General features: G+C 61.5%; 3 protein-coding genes across 3 annotated transcripts; 1 reads left to right on the forward strand and 2 right to left on the reverse strand.

The window, feature by feature from the left end:
* Positions 1–1093: 1093 nt before the first annotated feature.
* Positions 1094–4030, reverse strand: CHLRE_10g433400v5 (uncharacterized protein). Its single transcript, XM_001702426.2, has 4 exons — positions 3868–4030; positions 3669–3767; positions 3133–3259; positions 1094–2449 (listed from the first exon to the last, which is right to left on the reverse strand). The coding sequence occupies exons 1-4, from the start codon at positions 3923–3925 to the stop codon at positions 2413–2415; spliced, it is 321 nt and encodes a 106-aa protein (XP_001702478.2). The 5' UTR covers positions 3926–4030; the 3' UTR covers positions 1094–2412.
* Positions 4031–4150: 120 nt separating this feature from the next.
* Positions 4151–9950, forward strand: CHLRE_10g433450v5 (uncharacterized protein). Its single transcript, XM_043066679.1, has 11 exons — positions 4151–4404; positions 4629–4896; positions 5282–5734; positions 6026–6163; positions 6475–6607; positions 7159–7263; positions 7537–7594; positions 7854–8151; positions 8456–8495; positions 8730–8951; positions 9342–9950. Exons 1-11 carry the CDS (start codon positions 4365–4367, stop codon positions 9462–9464), a joined length of 1878 nt encoding a protein of 625 aa, XP_042920076.1. The 5' UTR covers positions 4151–4364; the 3' UTR covers positions 9465–9950.
* A 217-nt stretch (positions 9951–10167) lies between these two features.
* On the reverse strand, positions 10168–13490 carry CHLRE_10g433476v5 (uncharacterized protein). The gene is made up of 2 exons (XM_043066680.1): positions 13357–13490; positions 10168–13297 (listed from the first exon to the last, which is right to left on the reverse strand). Exons 1-2 carry the CDS (start codon positions 13390–13392, stop codon positions 13142–13144), a joined length of 192 nt encoding a protein of 63 aa, XP_042920077.1. The 5' UTR covers positions 13393–13490; the 3' UTR covers positions 10168–13141.
* Positions 13491–13545: the final 55 nt, after the last annotated feature.

The following is a 13545-nucleotide window of genomic DNA, read 5'->3' on the forward strand; positions in this document are numbered from 1 at the left end:
TTGGCGTGGGGATGGGCCACGTTTTGCAATGGAGCCATAGAGCCGGTGCTTGTTAGCAACGAAGGCAACAGACATCACCCCGCACGCTTAACAATGGCGCACGCGGTGCGGCGGAATATTTTACTGTGCCGGAGCTGGAACGCGGGCTGGGGGCAACAGCAACCTCTCCCCGCACGCTGTAACAGGACAAGCTTGTTTGCCATTGCACCAGATGCCCAGTACCAGCCATGTGTACCAAGCTGTGTGTTTGTGTGGAGTTTCTGTTTTGAGATGGATGCACGGCACGAATGGGAGATTCAGAGATTGCTGACACGGCCTGCCACACCCCTGGCTTGACACGAACCATGCATAGGTCGGGGGCGGAGCCCCCGGAAAATTTCTAAGATGAAAGATGCGGCGGCAGCGGGTTTCTGACAATTAAAGATGTCCTATTTCGGAAATCTGTCACTGGCGCCGCACCTGCCTTCTTAAGATACGAGCACTGGAAGTGGCGACTGAAGTCTGAGTATGATCTGAGTGCTAGAGTCGTAACTGGACCAAAGGTACTGCGAATGCTGGCGTGCGCACAACCTCCCGGACCGGTGACCGGTGACCGGGTCAGGGTCGGGGTCGAGGTCGGGGTTGGGGTCGGCCTCATCGGGGAATTGGAGTCTGGGGGAAATGGGATCCAAGGGACGCAGAATCGCTCGTTTTCTCCCGTGCAGCTTCTAAATACTTACGTAGTTATTTATGTAATATAAATAGCTGGGCCAACGCCCTGTGAAATTGCGAGGGCGCACGCGGACTTCCCCCGCGTGCCCGCAGCTCGGCCCCGCACCCTGCCGAACCAACCCCCCCCCCAGCACCAAAACCCGTCATACCGTCCCCCACCGCTAGATACAGACTTCACTATAAGTCAAATGTGATCTGGGTGCCGGTGCTGGGGGGTCGGGGCTACGTTGGACGGTTGGACGTCGCGAAGTAAGTCCAAGTTCGCCCTTGCGGCGAAACCGTTCAGCCTTACACGTTTTGCAAATATAATAATAACAGAGTCCCAGCTTCATAGGTCTCACGTTAGGGGGCAGCCAGCACGGCACTAATAAGGACAGGTGCTCGCGCTCGCAGCTTACACGCCTACGGGTCTCCTGACAGGTACATAAGTGCTAAGATTGAAGCGATCTACGTATCTGATAGTTACCTTGGACCAGCGCCTCAAGAAAGAGTCGTCTTTCTTGAGGCATCGGACACCATTCTATGCGTTTAGGCGTATAATACATGTTTCAGCATCAGTTTTACCACAGTTACTTTCACGGTCGGGTTCGAGCCAGGTCTGAACTTCGTCGCTGGGGCCTCTTCTTCCTGATGTGCAACAGCTTCGTGTAACGGAGGCCTTAAATATTGCTTGTATGCACTCGGCGGGAGCGGGGAACACGTGTTGTGCAACTCTTTGCCAACTGCCGCTTTCTGAAACGTATAGGTGCGCCGCGCCCCCTGCGGGGGCCGGGGCACGCTAACCCACCGACCCGCATGTCTGCTGATGCGAGATGTGGTCTTCCAACGCCGTACTGTCCGTGCGCCTGACCGTTTCATGTGAAAGAACCCTGGCCCCCTCCCTGATTCTAACAAAAACCCTTGCCACCATCAATGTGATCACCTGACATTCACATGCGGTCCAGTGCCGTCATCCCCACACGGGTATGACGCCGGTCTGGGAGAGGGGTCAAACGGCACAGCCTGGAGACGAGCGTGGAGAAACACGTGTGGACACGTTTTTGCCCCTCTTCAGACCGGCGTCATACCCGTGTGCGTCATCCCCCCCTGCCGTCATACAGCGCACAGCCTACCCTCGCATGTGATCCAGAGGTTTCCGTACAAAAGGAAACGCTACTCGATCGTTCCCATCAAGAGCAATAGAGTACCCAGACCTGAATGAAGACACGCGCCTGCAAGCCAGGACAAGCACAGTTCAACTTGCCACAAGCACGCGGCCTGCACTCAAGTTAACCCTGGGAACACACCAGGCTCGTGCGCTGCAGTGTCATGCCTCCCGCCAAACAGCCAGCCAACTCGCTTTTCTAATCATGGAACCACACGCGCCGCCCTCCGGCACACTGGCGTTGGGAGGTTCCCCTCCGCAGGTGCTGGCCAGGCTTGGGCAGGCCACACCAAGCCCTGCCGCCTGCAGCTGCCAGTATGCAGCCTCCAAGTGTGACACGCCGCCTTTCGACTGCCCCAGCACGCGGCCACCGGCAGTACGCCGCGCCACGCCGCGCGGCATCCATCAAAACCGCGCGCCATTGCCTCCGCCGCCGGTGGGGCCGCCCACCCGCGATGCTGCTGCCCTGTTTCGCCTGCACGCGGCAGCTCTTGACCGCTGATGCAGTGCGGCTCGCCCACATGACATCAAACTCTCCTTGAGTCCTGGTCAGCTGCTCATGCGGTGGCGGGCTTAGGCTGCTGCATGTCATACCTGCAGATGACGCAGGGCCAGAAGGGGACAAAGGACATGAGCACGGCAAACACACAGAAACCAGCATGCCAAAAGCACGGCACAACGTTGTGGGATGCAGCCGGCCTGTGATGAAGTGTCATGCAAGCTATGGCGCAATCGTGCCTTATCCGCTCGCCGTCCTATTCTCCCGGCTCCCACGGCCAATGCACGTGTCTCAGCCAGCCGACATACGGCCTGCCCGCCCTGGGCCCCAGGTACAGCGGCTGTTCCCACCGGGCCTGTTGCCACCGGGCCAGCCCCCCGGTAGCCCCACCGCCAGCACCGGCTGACCAACTAGAGCGCATCAGACACGGCTCCTACACAGATGCCACAGGCGTATGGCCCAGCGCTACCAGAGCCTGCGCCGGGTGCCCGTTGGCCCTGATGCTTGCCCCCTACAACCCTCAACCCACCCCTCCCCCCGACCCAACCCACCATATTCCGCCCCCCCACACACATTCCGACCCCGGCCCTCTAGGCCTCTGCCCAATCCGTACACCATGTTGCCCACCCGCCATGTTGACCCCCACCCTGCTCCTCCGCCCCTCCTCCGCCCCCCCCCCCCGTTCCGCCCCCCCCCATACACACACACATACACACACACACACACACACACACACACACACACACACACACACACACACACAAGCCGCGCGGCTCACGTGATTTTGCGGAACAGCTGGTATCCCCCCGTCACCGCCATGAATGCGTTGACCGCCAGCAGGTTGTAGTTTACCGGCGTGATCTGGGTGCTGTAGCGCGACCAGATCACTCCCGTGGCCGTGATGGCTGCGGCATGAGGCGTGAGCATTCAGGGCAGAGCCGGCCGGTGAGTACCGTAGGCGAGGGCACAGAGCTGGGGCGGCACGGGACAGCGCGTGCGTGCTCGCGACCGCCCTAGGTGTACAGGCTGCGCCAGGCATCCGCACGAAGCGCGGCTGCCCCGCATCGCCTTGAGGCAGTTACTGAAGCCCATTACGCGACAGGATTGCGGGGATATTTAGCTGGCTGATGGCGCGCAGGGAGGAGGCTGTGCAGCGGAGAGGGCACACGGGGCTAGGTGGGGGCAATGGTGTGTACACGCTGACGCTGCAGCAGTTGATGCAGCTGCAGCGAAAGGTATATGCATGGAAGTGACACGACGCCACAGACGTCCTCTCCACGCCCACGCTTCGCCGCTGCTCCAGCAGGTGCTCACCGCATTGTTGGGGCAGGCTGATCTTGTCCGCTGGCCGGTTGATGTCTGCAATGTTAGCAAGGCTGATGCCCCACTTGAACGTCGGTGCCCAGAAGTGAACTGCGTCATTGGGGCCAGTGTCGCGCACGGTCATGGCTTGAAGGCGAAACCCTGGCTACCAAACCGAGTCTGCGCAGAGCGCCACTCCAACAACACTCACTCGTCTTGGGACCAGCCGGATGGTTCCAAAATGCTGCCAGTGTTTGGGCTATCGTCATTTTTGTGGCAGTGTCGAGAATGAGTCGGTGTAGCGAGCTCGGTGGCCTAGCCTTGCCTAGTAGTGCAGAATGTAATGCAACGCAAAGGAATACTACAGCGTAAGGTGCCTGTGAAGGAGGTTTTATTGAAAGCCATAGAAGTGCCCAATTGCCAACCCGATCGTCGTCAGTCGCCGAGCATAACAACAAACGTCTGGTGACGTACTGATTCAGACATGCATGATACTAAGGCGCCAGCGCTACTCGTGATGCTGGCAAGCTACCCACCTGCTGAAATGTGTTTCACGCATGTGTAGAGCTGCGACCCCGCATCCAAGCAGCCATACACCAGCTGACTAGAGACACCTGTAAGCAATAAGTTCTTTCAATCTGCCGGCTGACCGACCAGCACAGAACTCCAAGAGGAGTTTGACACCAGCGGACCCAACCAGGCAGCACCATGGAGAGGCGACCGACCGGGCAGGCGCCTCCGCCAGCAGGTGAGCACACCCATAACGCCCCGGGCGCTCAATGCCCTTGGTGACTTGATCCATGACTTTGACGTGAGACTCAGCAGAGGCTCACGATGCCACTGTGCTACATGTGCTGCCAAAAGCACGAGGAGCCCAAAGGCTTCCTCCCCAAGCCTCTCCGAGCGCATACTGCCGGGTACGTACGCAAGCATAACAACGCCGCCACTTGCCCACGGAACGTGCACACGCAGGCAAGTACTCTGCCGCGCGGTCTCACGTTATGAATGACAAGTACATGGATGACTTCGAAAAGGCCTGGGAGGAGATGCACGGCATGAGCATACGAGATGGCGGCGGCGGCGGCGGGCCCGGGGCCGGCGGCGGCCGAGGCCTGCCCGTGAGCGGCAGTGCGCTGGCGGCGCAGCAGCGCGGCATATACGCAGCCCTGGAGGAACCGTCATCATCGTACGGCTCCGGGTATGGAGCGGGGCCGGCGGCGAGCGCAGGCAGCTTCGGAGGGTGCGTCCGTGCGAGGGGGGCGAGGGGGGGGACGAGCGTGGGAGTGGGCGGGCGGGCGGGCAGGGGGGGTAGCCATCCATGGGATGGTGTGTATCAAATATGAAGGGGGGGCGCCGGTCGCGCATCTTGCAGCTGTGGGCGCCGTAGCCGTGTGTCGCGACAGGAGTGCAGCAGTGTCTGGCTCAGGCCGCCTGCGGGCCGCGCTGCTGGCGAATTGCCACGCGCGCGCTACGCCTGCAGGCACCGCATCCTACTCGCCAGTGGGCCGGTCCGGTTGTCCCCTCTCCGTGGGCGTGAGTTGCACCCATACCGGGCATCCACGCTCCGGCATTTCAGTACACTCATGCAGCTGCCGAGTGCCTCCCTCGCGCGCTCTTGCAAGCAGGCGGCAGAATGTGGGCATCTCGCCGTCCCGTGGCGTCAGCGGCCGCACGCCTGCAGCCCGAGCCGGCGGCATGGGCGGCGGCGGCATCCTGGGCGGCGGCGCCTCGTCCTCAGCTGCCGGCGGCTCGCTCCGCCGTCCGGGACCGCCATCCTACTCCTCCTCATCAAGCTCCATGGCGGGCGGGGGTGCGGCCAAGCCGGGCTCAGCCTTCGGCTCGGCGCGCGGCACCGGCGCAGGCATGGGCGCGGGCGCCAGCGGCGCCGCTGGGAGCAGTGGCGGTGGCAGCAGCTTCTTCATTCCGGCAGGCGGGAGCAGGGGCGGAGGCGGAGGGGCAGTGGAGACGCGCGGCGCGTTTGGCGCGGCGGCGCTGTCGCGATACCCCTCCCGCATCACGCTCGGCTGGCACTCGGGGCCGGTGGACCCCGCGGGAGCACTGTGCGACTTGTCCGACAGGTAGGTGTGTGGCTCCGCATGTGTTAGGAAACACGAGGATTGAAACACGCAAAACGTGTTTGCAATGCATGCGTGTGTGTGTGTGTGTGTGTGTGTGTGCTGTGCATGACACGTGGCCGCGTGCTGCTTGTCCTCTTCTGCGTCCGTGTCGCTGCCCGTATCTTTATCCGCATGTGTATCCAGCGACGGCACTGCGCCTGGCGGCTAGGAACAAGCACACCCCACCAGCTGCTTAGGTGCCAGGGCGAGGTCAGACAGTCACGCGCCCGGCCACCACCTCACATTCTGCAGGCCCAACACCTGCTCCGCTGCCGACTGGTCGCGCGGTGAGGTGGTGGTTGGATCCACCGACCACGCGCTGTATGTCCTGGATGCTGTGCGGGGGCTGCGCAAGCGCACGCTCTACACCAAGAGCTGCGGACACACCGAGTGAGTTGGCCGTCTGTCTAAGAGCGGGGTGGCAAAGCGCGTATTAATAAGAGCTTCGGGGGCGTATCGCGTGGCTGGGGTGAAGTAGCTCTCGGCCATTCCATGGTACGGTAGGCTCGATCAGGATCCCAGTTCCAATTTCTGAGCCCGAGGCGCTGAGAGCCGTGATGGCTGACATGGCCCCCCGGTGACATCTGAATGCGTTGAAAAGCACAAGGGTAAGGGCCGGACACTGTGCATGCCAATGCGCGTGTGTGTACGGCGTCGGCCGCTGGTCATGCACCATGCCGTACGTGCCGCCGTACATGCAGGTGGGTCACGTGCGTGACGTACTGCCCGGACGGCCGCATCGTGTCGGGCGGCATGGACAGCAAGCTGTGGATGTGGCCGGCGGGTGGCACGCGCGGCATGCAGGCAGAGGCGCATTTCGGACCCATCTCCCAGGTGGGTGGGTGGGAGTGTGGGACCGTGGGACCGTGGGACCGTGGGCAGCTGGGCGGTTGGGCGGGTGGGCGGGTGGCGGATGGGCGTGCAGCATGACGAGGCGGCGTGCGGGGGCGTGCGCGCGGCGTGGAGATTTGCATGCGTGCCCAAGTGGCGTATCTGGGACGTCAGGACGCCAGCTGCTGACCCCAAGGGCTGGCGAGGGCTGCCTTGAGGTGGTGGGTGGTGGGTGGTGGGTGGGGTGCAGGCTGCGCGCGGAGGCGGCGGGAGTGTCAGCACATGTGCGGTCGCTGCTACCCGCCTGGCTGGTGTCGACTGGCAAGTGTGTGTTAAAGAGCGCAAGGAAAATATTGCGCAAAGAGAGTGTATGCGTTGCAGTAAGTGTGTGTGGCCACGCGCGGCTGCACGGCCAGCTGATGGCTGCGGGCGGGTGTCTACCTCGGGTGCCCAGGCCTGACACGCCACGCATGTCCAGATTGTCCACCGTGTGTGCGTGAGCGTGTGTCTATGTGCGTGTGCATGTGTGTCTGCATGTGTGTGGGTGTGTCCAGGTCAAGTACGATCCCTCGTCTGGTCTGGTAGCTAGCGCCTCGTACGACAAGACCATCCGGCTGTGGCAGCTGGGAGCTCGGCCGCACGAGGCGGGCTGCCTGCAGGTGGGGGATGAGGGCAGAGGGGGGCAGAGGGGAGCAGAGGGGGGCAGAGGGGGGCAGAGGGGGGCCGAGGGGGGCAGCGCTCGCATGCAAGGGTCAGGCCCGGGTGGAGCCATGTATTGGCCACGGCGGGGCGGGGTGGGGTGCGGACGGTAGCAAGGAGGCAAGACCACAACGAGCAGGGAGCGCTTGATGTGCGTCAAGCGATCTTGTGTAGCTTGTTTCAATGTTGTGATGTGGCGGCATGCGGCCCCTCGCTCCAACGTTGTGTCACAGGGTCATGAAGCACCGGTTCTGGAAATGATTGTGAACAACAGCGGGCGCATCGTGTCAGGTGCGGCTTGTTTCGTTCGGGCACTTGTGTGCAGCCGTGACGCGCCAGCCGCAATCACACTCAGTGCACGTGCGGCGCCATGCTGCGCGTGTGCACAGGGGAGGGCATGGCCAGGGCACCTCCCCTGCGTGTGCATGTGTATACGGCCTGTGCGCTTTCGCGCCGGTGCGTCCGCGGACTCATTTCTGCGGGCACGCACGCGCCACCCCCCTGCTGCTGCTCGCTGCAATGCAATGCGCGGCGCCACCGTGACGTGCAGGCGACCGCAGCGGCAACGTGCTGCTGTGGGACACGTCTTCCTCGGGTGTGTCATGGCGCATGAAGAACGTGCACCAGGGCCACGTCACCTCCCTGGCCTGGTTCGACACCGGAGGCCCCGGCCGCGGCGCAAGCAGTGGCGGCGGCGGCGGCGGCGGCGGCTTCGGAGCAGATGGCCGCGGCAGCGGCGGCGCCGCGGGTGGCGCGAGATCGGCGGGTGATGCGGACGCGAACCTGGCTGGCTGCTTCGTGACGGGCGGTCAGGACGGCGTGGTGCGGGTCTGGGACCCACGATCCAAGTGAGTGTGGGCGCCCGTTGACGTGCTTGCATGGTGACACGGGTGGTGGCGCGGTGTGCTGGCATGTGACCGCGTCACGTTGGGCCCGCAGGGGCCCGCAGGGGCTTGAGCTGCGTGCCTTGCCGCCGTATGGTTTCTAGAGCTTTGTGCTCCTGTTGCAGCGCCCTGGTCGCGCATGTACCCTGCAAGGAGCTAAACGCAACACATGCCATCTCTTTCGGACTTCCCGCCCGTTACTTACACACGTGCCCTGCAACGAGCGAACCGCCACACGCGCCACCTCCCTTGCCCCATGGACCCGCAGGACCAACGTTGCCAAGGTGCAGTTGCACGTGAACGAGCAGGTGTGGGCGGGACGACAGGGGGGGCCGGGCGCGGTCACCGCGGGGCGGCGCGTGCCTACACACCATCACAAAAAGGAAAACATCGCTTGCTTCCGTTGCGGTCACGGCCACGGCCACCTCATGCCCGCCGTGTGCATCGGCGACTGTTAGCTCAAAAAGGAACAACAGCGAGTCACTCCACCTCCCTGCCTCACGCTGACCGCGCCACCCGCGCCGCATGGGCCGCATGTGTAGGGGCACGGCGCGGTCGGCGACATCATCGCGGGCGGCGCCGCGGCAGGTGGCATGGTGGTCACGGCGGGCGCGGACGGCACCGTACGCACACTGGATCCGCGGCTGGGCTTTGCGCTGTGCGGCACCGTGCGCCTGACCAACTTCCCCTACAGCATGACGGCGGCGGGAGGCCTGGCGGTGGTGGGCTGCGGCGACGGATCCATTCACTTCATCGACATACAGGTGAGGCTGCGGTGTAGTGTGGTGCTGTGTGTCATACTTCGAAAAGCGCAAGCCAAGTTTGTATGCGTGTGAGTGCGCGTTGCTCGGGCGAGTCAGGTCAGGGCGGAGTGCAAGTTGCTAGAAGAATGGTGCTTCTCCCCGCTGTCTTCGCCTCCTGGAATGGCCTCACCCCACGGTTTAGTTTGGGCTGGTATCTACAGCCCCCAACCCGTTGCTGCGCTCTCCCACCTCTTCCTCACACCTCTTCCTCACACCTCTTCCTCACACCTCTTCCTCACACCTCTTCCTCACACCTCTTCCTCACACCTCTTCCTCACACCTCTTCCTCTCAGCTCTTCCTCCCAAACCTTCCTCTCATCTCGCCCTGCCATCTCTGTCTCCGCCGCACAGAGCGCCCGCACGCTGTACGCGCTGGGAGCCAACCGCGCCGCGGTGCGCTGTCTGGAGGCCACACACGACCGGCTCCTGGCGAGCGGCGACGACGGCAACGCCGTGCTATACAGCTTCATGTAGATGGACGGGTTTGTTCTATGTAGAGCGATGGTTTCAGTTCAGACATTTTCATCATGCATCACGCTAGCTAGTTGCTTGGTTGCTGGACCTAGAATCAGTGAGCCTGGCCTCAGGGGCTGCGGGGGGATGGCGTGTGCGGCGTTGCAGGGCTTTCGTGCGCGGGCTTTGCGGTAGGACGGGTCGCGTGCTGGATAGCTTGGCAGGTAGCAGTGCAGCTGGGGCGCAGACCGGGTGCAAAATGTCACAGGGCGGAGAAGCAGACGCATATGCAAAGGATGAGAGGCAAAGGTATTGGGGGGCGCGAAGACCGCAAACCAGCCGGCCGCGGCAGCGGCCAGATGTCGGAGGGTGGCAGGGGTGCGGTGGTGCCACCCGCCACCCCTGGAAGGTGGCGGGTGGCAAGCAAGGGAGCTGTGGTGCGGTGTATGCGTGTTCATCGGCGGGAGCATGCACAAGACGTCGTCATTGGTGTAAAACTGTAAATCATCCATGCGTCGTTCGTTGCATGTGGCGCATAGGCTAGGGCGTGCGCGCGTTCAGTGGACAATACAGGCTAAAGTGGGTGCTCCGGCGCGGCTGCAACCTGGTATTCTTTGTATCGCGTGCGAATAGCATGCGAGATCGCGAGCAATGCAGGGCTGCTGCCTGCGGACTGCAGCAGTCTGCTGCCGTCGCAAGAGGGAGGGGGCTAGCTGGCGCTGTTTGTTTCTTGATGTTACACGACCTTGCCTCGCCCTAGCACGCACACACGTGCATTGCGTTGCACACCGCAGCTTGTTAAGTTATCCGTCACACAGGCGTCAAAGCCGGCGACCGCAGCTAGCCTTGCAACCGCAATTGACCCGCACCGTTATTGAACAGCGTTATTAGGAGGACCCAAACCGGCCCCAGCGATGCACGCGTGTTCCTCTCAACCGTACCAACCCGCTCTATGCAGGGTGTGTCCAGTGCCCAGCCATAACGCTCCCGCCCGCTTGAAGCCGCCCCAAGCCACAGCAGCAAAAGCTATCCGTCCACAAGCATAGCACGTGGTGTACTAGTATACTTCATCTTTCGTTGTATGTCGCGCTTGGTCATCGCCCCACCCGCAATGCGTTCCGGCCATTCTTACTTCGCAACATCCGTCTCACGCAACATCCGTCCCACGTTCCGCAGTTCATCATAAGCAGCAGCTGCTGGCGCTTGCGCTCAAGCGCTTGCACCCACACCTCCCTAGGACGCCGGCGGACAAGGGCACGTGGCACCGCAGCGCCACACACCAGGTGTGTGACGAGCAAGCCGTCGCCGCAATGAACTAACTAACGCCACTCCAGCGATGCGCCCCTTCGTGTCTCTTACCGTTCACTGAAAGCAAACCCCGTTTGCAAGGCCAGGGCAAGGCACCCTAGGTCCATTGCCTCGCAACCCATTGTCACTAGCCGCCGCATGCACTCGGCAATCGCGCAACAAGTGCCGCGCCTGAAGAGAGGTTGCTCTTTCCACCAACCCTGAGCAGAGTGTCAGCACGGCCACAGCCGCATCAGACGCATCACCTCTTTGTCATACGCTCACCACTCTACAGCTGTATGTGGCTAGCTAGCTCCCGACGTGCAATGCAAGGGCGCGGTGCTGACGTGGCAACACGGCAAACAGCGAGTCACCCGCCGCAAGTAAGAGGGGGATGCAGTTTGCCACCATGCGGGCGCGACCAGGAGTGAATTCTATGCCCCCCGCATCAACTCAAAATTTGCAACTAGCACACTCCATCCCAGATGCCAAAACAGGGACGGCTCCGCGGCTGTTGCGCCAGTTTGCAGCATGGGCACTCATTCAGCAGTGACTTGGCGGCAGTTCTCCATCCCCAACCGCCTGTACAAGTATTGAGATGCCAGCAAGGTGGGCAATCTATCGCCTTCTGCCCTAGGACCCCTTCAGGCCTTATTCCAGCCCCGCCAGTAGGCACGCGCACTGCCCCCGCGTCCACGTGCGTTATCCCTTTGAAGCATCCCTAGTGCACGACAAACCCCAGAACCACATTGTGCCATTGTGCTCTGCTAAAAAGTCACGCGTGGCGCATGTGCCGTAGCCCGTCTCGGCTGCCTCCACACACACCGCAGTGCATGCGCACCCCAAGTCCCCAACGGTTATCATCACATACCGGAACGCAGGCCGTGAGCGGGCCAGACTTGTAAAAGCCTTTTGTTCGTCTCTGTATACACCGTTTCACAGTACAAAGAACCTCATGAGCAAGGCTAGGACGCACACTTCTTCTCACAGCCCGCCCCCAAAAAGAACAGAATCTGGCCGCCACATCTAAGTATTCTCGTGTGTTGACTGAACCCGCCGTGACCTAGGGGTCCTCGGCAGATAGCATTTTACTAGGTGTTATGGAAGTGACTTAGACCTCTGACTTAGGTCCTGACCCAAGGCCACAAGGAAACGGCTCGAAGGGCATATCCACATAAGTAAGCAGTCAATGCACGCAAACTATGTACGTGCCGCAGCTAGCAGCAGAACGAAAGCAGCATGGCTAGCATCTCACAACACGGCCCCGCACGCACACACGCGTAAGTGGCCATGCAGGTCTGTTGCTGTCTCTCTCCATCGGACAAAGCGCTTGCGCACATACGCGCGGCGGCTAGCGGGCGCACATCGCACCGCATGACACTGCGCGCACAGCACACTGCTGCTGCCAAACCTCGCTCATGCTGCATTTTGGGTCCTGCCTGTTGACCCAACTTGCCCGGGGGCCGGGGCGTTGGCGGGACCCACTGTTCGTTGTTCAGGGCATCAGTATCTACATGCTCGACAACCTTTGAAAGCCCTGATGCGCACATTCTTGAAACCTGACACTCGCATCGAGAAATTAGCATGCACATACCATCCACGCACCACGAGGAGCGGTGCATCCTGGCGGCACCGCCTCATCACCACAACCGAGCGGCTTGCTCTGACATGCCATCCAGACCAAATTGGGTGCGTGCCATGGTGAATACGGGCAAAGCACCCGCCCTCGGGACATCGGTCGTTGCGGCATGCAGCAACCCAAACCCTCCGTCCACACAGCGTATATATAATCAGCCCGGTATGTGAACATGAGTAGATAAGCGGTGTGCCACCATCTCATTCCGCTTTGATCCTCCTGCCTTGCTTCAAGGTCCTTGATAGCCTGCGCTTCACGGCGCCGTGCGTAGACTTGAAACGGCTGTCACCAAAGCCGCATCTGCACACCAACTCAACTAGCCTGCCAGCCAGCCAACCAGCCGTAGGTGTTTCAAGGTTGACGAAATCAGAAAGGCCGGGAAGGTAACCAAACCCACAAACAATTAACAGCCCACCCCCTTCGAGTCGAACAATGTTAAATTGTAAATTGTCCAACGTACATAGCTTGAGTGCTCCCTCCCGCCCTACCATGCGCCTAGCTAGCGCACAAATCCCGATCCGCCGGCCGCGCCCAGTTCAATGTCGAAAATGCATGCAAAGACCACACCAGGTGCATGTGCCCCTGCCCCTGCCATCAACCGCCACCTTAGCAACCCTTGAGCGGCCCTTTGCTCTCCAGCTATTCGCTCTCGCAAGACATAACTATCGCATTGCCACGACACACCTATGACCAGTAAGCCGCCGCAACTGATTCAGGATCAAAACTGAGCGAGCTACACACTGATTCACTCGTCCTGCTTCCCAAGGCCCAAGCTTCATACTCCACTGCTCACCATGCTGAAACACGAGCGTGCACGAATGAGAAAGACGGTTGTGCCACCTGCCTTGCGCCGTGTGCGGCAGAAGGGAGAGGCGCCCGCGTCAGCATCCCCGTCACCGCGGCTGCGCATCACGCCGTCGCCATGTGGCATCTGCATTCACTCGCACGTGCGGATGCACGCATTCGCACGTGTTGCGTGCATGCACGCACCACGCATGCAGCCCGCATGTATGAGACAAGGCGCATAGGTATCGACATCCCGAGCGACATACCCCAGACCATGCGTGTGCACGTATGCAGTCTATGCACGCGTGTGTTTTGTGTGTTTGGCACCCGCTCCTTCCTTCGTACGTCATAGCAGCTACCGGCACATGCGGCGCCTGCTGCCACTGCATGCGC

Source organism: Chlamydomonas reinhardtii, chromosome 10, assembly GCF_000002595.2.
Source record: "Chlamydomonas reinhardtii strain CC-503 cw92 mt+ chromosome 10, whole genome shotgun sequence".
NCBI lineage: Eukaryota > Viridiplantae > Chlorophyta > Chlorophyceae > Chlamydomonadales > Chlamydomonadaceae > Chlamydomonas > Chlamydomonas reinhardtii.